Below are 7,942 nucleotides of genomic sequence, written 5' to 3'. Positions count from 1 at the left end.
CTCTCAAAACATATATTTCTTTTCATGTTGAACAGATAATATCTTTAATTTGAGTCAAAGTGATTTGCACTTGAACACGCCCACCAGAAATAGACCGGGACCCATTTTTATTCTGCATGGCTGCTGGAAACATCGTGTCACATCTTTGATTAATTTCATCTGAAAATAAACGTAAGTAAAGCCAAGTGTGTTACAAAAGCTTTTATAATTTGTATTACCAAAATTGCAGAAAATAACCCTATTTAAGCTGGGTCGACAGCCACCCCCAATTTTTGCATGATTGTAGCTGCTAGCTACAAGCTAGCTAGCTATCCGGCGCGACGGTAGAACTGGTTACCAGCAACCGACCATCACAGTCGGGAATGCATGTTAGGCAAAAAGCCGTTTTTTACCAGTATACTAACTAACTACCTAGCGTTACCACGATGTATCGGTGGTGGATACAGCTAGCTAGCATAAGTTCATAGTTCATAACATTCATAGTATAACTCCGTGCTCCGCTTCGTTTGAATTTTTCTGGTGAGCTCGCGGTTTCTAGACACAAGCTTGTGTTTGTGCGCGCACGTTTGTCTCTGTCTCTCTTCATATAAATATCTGTGTGTTGATGGCCAGGACCTTCGAATTCAGGAGGAAAGAGGTTGTGGATAAGAAGCCTGACATCAAGAACCTCTTGGAAAGATGGCCGGGTCTATTTCAGATGGAAGAGGTATAACTTTAACTTTTTTATACTAATGCCTTTTATCATAGTTTGGAAATTGGAATTATGTTTTGACTTTTTCTTGTTGGAAGTTGGTCTTTAAAAAAATGTATTGTACACTGTCTACTCATGTACAGATTAATGCAGAGTTTCTGCGGGTTACTGCAGTTCCCCTGCTAACCAGATTCATGGTCCAGCTGGACAAGCACTCCCCACAGCTACTTAAAATAATCAGAAAGAAAGGAGGGACAACCAAAGCAAAAACTGCCATAATCCTAGAGTTTCTTGATCAGGTAGGGTGTATATAATTAACTATTAACATGACAGTTAGCATTTTAACCGCTGTATCTAATGAGAATTTGTATCCTGTTACAGTTTTATTTTGGTAACGTCAGTGATTATGGCTGTGACCTTTTAAAATGTTGAAAGGAAGTGTGGGCTTTGTTCTTGAATGAATGAAGAGATTTATTGTCATTATACAAGTACAGAGCACAACTACAACAAAATTTATTTTGGAGACACATTTTCACTCTCACTCGCCAGATACACATACATACATATATACGTATAAACTTTTATTTAGGGACAAGAAAGCATATGCCGCTTTTACACCGACAGAACACGGTGTGGCTCAGTTCGCTTTAGCCCCCTGCGGACGCTTTTCCACCGCCTTTACACCTGATTGGCCCGGGTGTGTGTGGTGCCCACGTGATGTGATATAGAAGCGCTCCCACAAAAGGCTTTAAAAAAAAACTCCCAGCAACCATACTCCATTGACTTTGGACCATGGCCACTTCCTCCACAAGAACCAAAAATCAAACCAATCAAAATGAACCACAGACGGAGCAAAGTACAAAAACACACATATATTGCGATTGTTGTTGTTCTTCGGGCTGTGACGTTGCGGACAAAGACTTTTGCACACGACTTTTCATAGCCAGATGGGTTCACCCCTGTTCCCAGTTACGTCTGCTTTATGTTTCCACCACAACAAGCGAGTTCATCCGCGCTAAACTGAACTGCTCTCAAGCGCACCGTGCCGATTTGTCGGTGGAAAAGGGGCATTAGTCACCTCATGAGGATAGAGAGGTGAAAAAAAATTCCTCTCACGCAGCATACTCTCCATATTGCATAGTAACAATTTTAACTGTTCCTGCAGGATGCTGATGCTGACATTAGGAGGGAGTGTATACTTAAATCTCTCATTATCTACCTTGGAGAACGTGTTGAGGACTTGATAAAAGAATACACGGTATGTCCATATCTGTTCTGTCTCTACATGAGATGCAGTCTCTTGATGTAAATTTGACAACTCTGCTATTAAATGCAGTGATTAATGTAGGACAGCAATGATTAATCAACTCATCAAGTTAATATCTTAGGGTTCTGTATTGTTTTCTTTTTTTTCTTGGGCTTTGTGGAACATTTATGAAAATGTTCCGCCATTGATTTAATTTAATGATTATGCAATTCACAATCTGATTAGTCAAATAATTGTTCTAATAGTCTGTGACCAAACAACTATCAAAATAGTAGTTATTATGGTCAAAGATTTATCAGGTGTGCCAGACTTCAGTTCTTCACTTGTACATTTTGTTCCATATTTTACCTCAAGATATCCCAGAAAGATGAAGCTGAGGAAGAGCTGCAGAGTACCACCATGGCACTCTTCGTCTTCAGGGACAACTCAAGCCTCCTACATCAGCCTCGAGACATCGGGATAATCATTGATGGTGTGGAAGTCCTGAATGAGTTGCCTTCTGTGGCAGCTGGAGTGGCAAAGGTCTTTGGACTCTGTTATGCTCTTAATATGGAATATCCACGAGGATTCAGGTTCACCTTTGAGGCTCTTCAAAAGATTATGATGGAGCTTGACTTTAACAAGATGACCTCTAAGATTCGCATTTGCATGCATGTGTGCATGTGTATGTGCACATGCATGTGTATGTGCATGTGCATGTGTGCTTGGTTATTTTTCTTGGTTGGCCTGCAGTGATATTCTACATTCAAAAATTATAAGAACACCCATTTGAAAGGGAGATTTAAGTTGATTTCATTGATACATGTGTAGATTTTTTTTTTTTTTTTACATTGTACAGGCACAGTGCACATATAAACATTTTTGAGTACTGGCAAATTGGTTTAAAAAGAGTTTTTATAATGGTTTTATGCCAGTTTTAGACAGGTTGCAGTTTTAGACAGGTTGCAGGTTTTATACCAGTTCTAAAAAGATTGCAGGTTTTATACTGGTTTTCAAAAGGTTGCAGGTTTTATAAAACAAACATTTCTCTAATCATTTCTGCCGTAGCACTAAATCTGTATATTACTAATCCTCTCTATTGATTATAGTTAAAATGGTTTGGAACAATAAATAATTTAGAAATAATTGGTTGGCCAACTGTCTTTTTTATAGGAAATGCAGAGCATTTTTGAACTGAAATAAAATGAAATGTAAAAAATATAGTTTGAATATATGTAAATCAATTACCTGGCTTCAACACAAACATATTAGTTCATGTTAATTTGGTTCGATGTGAATACATTAGGTTGGTTAAATTTCAATATATTAGCTTGGTTCAATAATTAAAATATGGTTCTATGTAAAAAAAATCAATTTGGATCAATGCAAAATTTAAAGTTTCAGTCAAGTCTAGTAATATTGTTTATATCAACATAAAAGTATCAGGTCATATCAAGTGACTCATTTTGGATTCTATGAAGTCAAATATTTTGGATGTGACAATTGGACATCATTTTTTTTAATTTGAATAGGGTTATTCTTTTTACAGTGTAATGTTGTGTCTTAGTGCTAGGTAAAGCATTGTTCGGTTAAGTTTTAAAGTGTATAGATTGACATGGTGATTGTTATTGTTATTTGCGTCCACATTTTCAGGAGATTTTCAGTCCGGATCACATCTATGGAGCTCTGAAAGTGTTTAGCTCTTTTGCCTCACAGAAAGAAGATCCTAGGTTCATATCCAGTCTTGGGTCTTTCTGTGTGGAATTTGCATAATTTCTTTGTGTCTACATGGGACTCCATCCCCCAATCCAAAGACATGAATGGGGTTAATTTAATCAGTGATTTTAAATTGAGCATAGGCGTGAATGTGAGCATGAATAGTTGTTTGTCTCCATGTGTTTACCCTGTGATGGACTGGCGAGGTTGTACACTGCCTCTCGCCAATTGAAATAAGCTCCAACCCTCCTAGTAATCCTGAATTGGATAAGCAGAAGAAGATGGATGGGTAGATGGATGGATGGAAGATTAAAAACTCACACATTCTTCTTCAGTCTTTTAATTCATGCTCAGAAAACAAAGACTTATCCTATACATTCACTGTCAAACACCACAGGCTTATCCACAATGCACATTCACAAACCACCAAAAAAAAGGCTGCTGGCGTCTTAGCTTGTCATTGTTAACAGGAGATGGGCACACATATTAAACAGAGACGGCTACACTTTCCTATGGGCACAAAACAAGCAGACCTTTCAATAAACATAACAGACTGCAGCCACAAGATGGCAGTAATGTAAAGGATGGATGCAAACAGGTCTTTATGACAGTGCTGTCTAAGATGAAAGGAGAGAGATTACTTTACTTTGGTACATTTAAATGTTTGTCTGTTTTTAGAGGAAAACACTGATTTCCATGCTTGTCCTGACAGAATCCCTTTGAGAAACACAATTTAAGTTGCTTTACCCCCGCCTGCATGTGACATGCATCTGCAAGTCGCTTTGCAACCCACTTTCACCTCACATACTCTTATGCTGATGTTGCTGATGTCGCTCTTCTCTGCGGGATCTTGCTCCTGCTCTCCAAGCTTGCATGTGAAAGGACGCAGTATCACAAATATAAACAGTAACTGCGATTTATTCTTCCTTTGGCTTCAGTGATCCAGTGAGTGACAATTCAATAACTAATTCCATCCATCCATTCGCTTCCGCTTATCCTTCTCAGGGTCGCGGGGGGCGCTGGAGCCTATCCCAGCTGTCATAGGGCGAAAGGCGGGGTACACCCTGGACAGGTCGCCAGTCTGTCACAGGGCCAACACACAGGGACAGACAACCATTCACACTCACATTCACACCTAGTGGCAATTTGGATTTTCCAATTAACCTATCCCCACAAGCTGCATGTCTTTGGACGGTGGGAGGAAGCCGGAGTACCCGGAGAGAACCCACGCAAACACGGGGAGAACATGCAAACTCCACACAGAAAGACCCCAGCCTGATGGTGGAATTGAACTCAGGACCTTCTTGCTGTGCGGCCACAGTGCTAACCACCATGCCTCAAATAACTAATTTAATAACTAAAATGGGCAGACAGTGTTAGAATGACCAGTTTACTACCTCCCATGGTATTATGTTTTTCTCCAAAGCTCTGATGTTTTCTTCAGCCATGTATTCATACAGATATCATTTTCTCAGTCCATACACTCCTCTTACCTCCTCCTATTCTTCCTCTTGGCTTAGACACTGATCTCTGGTGTGAAAGCCCTGACGCCCTGTTGCTAGAGAGGAAGAGAGTCTCAGTGTGATGGGACTAAATTTCTTGCCAACACACTCTGTGGAGCGAGCGCCTGTGGAGGTCTGTATGGACCCTTAGATGTGGAGTACAGAGACAGACCCTCCAATAACAACAGCCCTCTATATTCAGGCACATCCTTGAAAAGACTGCCAGTGATGGCCAACTGCCTGATTTACACACAAACATGGACGCAAACATAGAAAATAATACATACTGTAAGCACACACACACACACACACACATCTATGCCTACATCTGCAGCTGAAGTCCCTCGTTTCCCCTCACACACACACACGCACAGCGCTGGTCGAGCCATGACTCCACTATGAGTGATACATAGGATCATTGTGAAGCTCGCTACAGCTGAGGCCCCACATTTATGTCACTGTGTGGTACTGGGAGGACAGATGCACACTGTTACAGTGCAGAAGAGAATAAATCAAGATAATTTGCCCTCACAAACACACACCAAATTGTTTTATTACCAATAAAACTGACATTGGAAACTATGAAAACTCGCTTGATTGAAAGTAATTTGACTGACAGGCTCAACTTTTTGCCTTTTTCATCAGCAGCACTTGAAGGAGAAACTTCTTCATTTTAATCTGATACAGAAGATAAAAAAAGGCATCTTTGTGGAGAGGTTTCTTGTAATCAGCTCTGCAGGACCAAAGCTTCGTAAAGCTTAGAAGTTAACAAACCTTAACCAACAGCAGCCGTTGACCAAAGAACTGGAGAAGTGCTTCTATTTTACACACCCCATTACCAGCAGTACTTTATTTCTATTCACCACTGAATGCTAATCATGCATTTCTTCAATAAGTAGCTCTAGCACTATGCGCCAAGCGTCAATTTTCATTTGGCACCAAATGTCAAGTTGTTTGTATGTTTCAGAGATCTGAAATCATTCGCTAATATGCCAGTTGCTCTTTGGGAACAGGATGGGTAGGAGGTTGGGTCAAAACTCTATCGCTGATGACAGTTATTATAAGATAGGTTGCTATTTGGTGCGAGGCAGGAATTATAAACCATATCTCACTCTCCCTTTATATCTATTTCTGTCAGCATCTTTCTGATGTGTGCGTCGGAGTTTTGTGTTATTGATTTTGTGTGTTTTGGCATGTGAGCTGAGAAGATTGATGGAGGTTACCATTTCAAAGCATGTAATTCATCAGCATTTGACAAATCCATATCTGACACAAACCCCATCAGTGGCAGGTACACCTTTCTTGTTTCTTTTTTTTTTCTTTTGTGTGTTTGTGTGCGTGTTTCAGTTCAGATGAAATCTACAGTGGGATTTTTGTGTGGGGGTGTGTTTGTGGAGTTGAAGTGGAGGTGGGGTGGTCCCTCAATTTGAAAGCAGAGAGAGATTGACAGTCAGGATTGGACAATGTTTATCTACAATGGAGCTGAGGAAAATAGGTTTGTCCCTGATGACATTTTCATCGATTGTAACATGTACTGCCCTTCTTCCCACTGAAAATGACTAATCTCAGGACTTGCGGTAGTAGTTTTGTTCTTGGGAGGTCAAGGTGCCATGTTCACACAACGTGTAGGACTTCTTTGTTTTATCCCTTCATAGATTTTTCAATCTTACTCCACTGAACTCAGGAGAAAGAAACAAACAAACAAACAAATGGGTGTTTTTTTTTCTCTATTCAAATGCCTGAAAAAACTATTTAAGCTCACTAACATACCACAGTGCAAAAGTAATGAACCACCTCTCATTCCTTTTATTTTGCTTCATTGTAGTTAGCCTGGTGCAGTAATTCTCCAGGCTTTCTGAAGGTATTCCAAAAGACACTGACCCATTAATTCCAAGCATAAAAGTGCATCAAACTCAAGAGATGAATCAGTGTTATGCCTACAGAGAACAGACAACTTAGCACAGAACCAATTTTAAATTGTATCTTCAGGCTTTGACATTCATAAAGTAATAGTTTTGCACCAACAAGATGATTGCCAAAGAGCCGTTTGCTAAAAACCTGACACATCTCTGTACAGAGAAAAGCTTGTCCTTTGGGGAAGGACACACAAGTGGAAGGCCAAAGAAGAAGTGTCAAATTTAGAAAAAAATACAATTGAACACTATCATTTGTGGATTGGCCTCCCCATATGCCTGACCTCAGCATTATTAAAGTAGTGTTGGATCATCTTGACAGAGAACAGAACAAAAGAAGAAGAGCTTTGAATGTCCTTCAAGAAACCTGGAGAACTATTCCCGAAGAGGCTTAAAGAAATTACGAGAAAGCTTGACAAAGAGAGTTCAGGCTGCATTGAAGTATAAAGGGGGTCGTCACCAAATATAAACCTAACAAAATGAAGAGTGCATCAAGACTTTAGCAACAGTACTCTGCATTTGCACCTGGCCTAAACTGTTTCTGGGGCCCCTTATTTTTTGCAGGGATTAGGAAACCATAGACATAGAGCTTTCAGAGGAGTGTAAGGTGATTGAAATTAAGCCGCACTTGCTGAAGAGTAGGTGTGGCACCATTATCATGTGAGAATATGACGAACCTCATGGACAAACTGTGATAGCTCCATGGCGTGCATCTGGTCTCATAAAATGGACTCATATTGCTATGTTGTTATGTGACCCTGCAGAGCAATCACTGAACCTGATGCCTGCAAAAACACTGCAGTTCCTCCATGTTTAACAGATGGCAATTGTGATGGGAACCATCCTTTGGTGTTTGGCTGTCCACAAACATCAA

General features: G+C 40.1%; 1 protein-coding gene across 1 annotated transcript; it reads left to right on the top strand.

Moving 5' to 3' along the window:
* Nucleotides 1-566: 566 nt before the first annotated feature.
* On the top strand, nt 567-3,066 carry LOC147307148 (uncharacterized). Its single transcript, XM_086274955.1, has 4 exons — nt 567-706; nt 835-990; nt 1,857-1,949; nt 2,313-3,066. The coding sequence occupies exons 1-4, from the start codon at nt 605-607 to the stop codon at nt 2,691-2,693; spliced, it is 732 nt and encodes a 243-aa protein (XP_086131081.1). The 5' UTR covers nt 567-604; the 3' UTR covers nt 2,694-3,066.
* Nucleotides 3,067-7,942: the final 4,876 nt, after the last annotated feature.

The sequence above is a fragment of the Aulonocara sp. 'chitande type north' Nkhata Bay genome, linkage group LG19 (assembly GCF_057382095.1).
Source record: "Aulonocara sp. 'chitande type north' Nkhata Bay isolate Kocher_YH1m ecotype deep benthic linkage group LG19, A_spYH_male_GT1.1, whole genome shotgun sequence".
NCBI classification, from domain to species: domain Eukaryota; kingdom Metazoa; phylum Chordata; class Actinopteri; order Cichliformes; family Cichlidae; genus Aulonocara; species Aulonocara sp. 'chitande type north' Nkhata Bay.
This window is presented reverse-complemented; position numbering and strand designations above follow the sequence as displayed.

Excerpts from the sequence above, each read along its gene's own strand:
- LOC147307148 (XM_086274955.1), top strand. The coding sequence starts at position 605 with ATGGCCAGGACCTTCGAATTCAGGAGGAAAGAGGTTGTGGATAAGAAG. Across the intron at positions 707-834 it reads GTCTATTTCAGATGGAAGAG|ATTAATGCAGAGTTTCTGCG; the intron begins GTATAACTTTAA and ends ACTCATGTACAG. Across the intron at positions 991-1,856 it reads TCCTAGAGTTTCTTGATCAG|GATGCTGATGCTGACATTAG; the intron begins GTAGGGTGTATA and ends CTGTTCCTGCAG.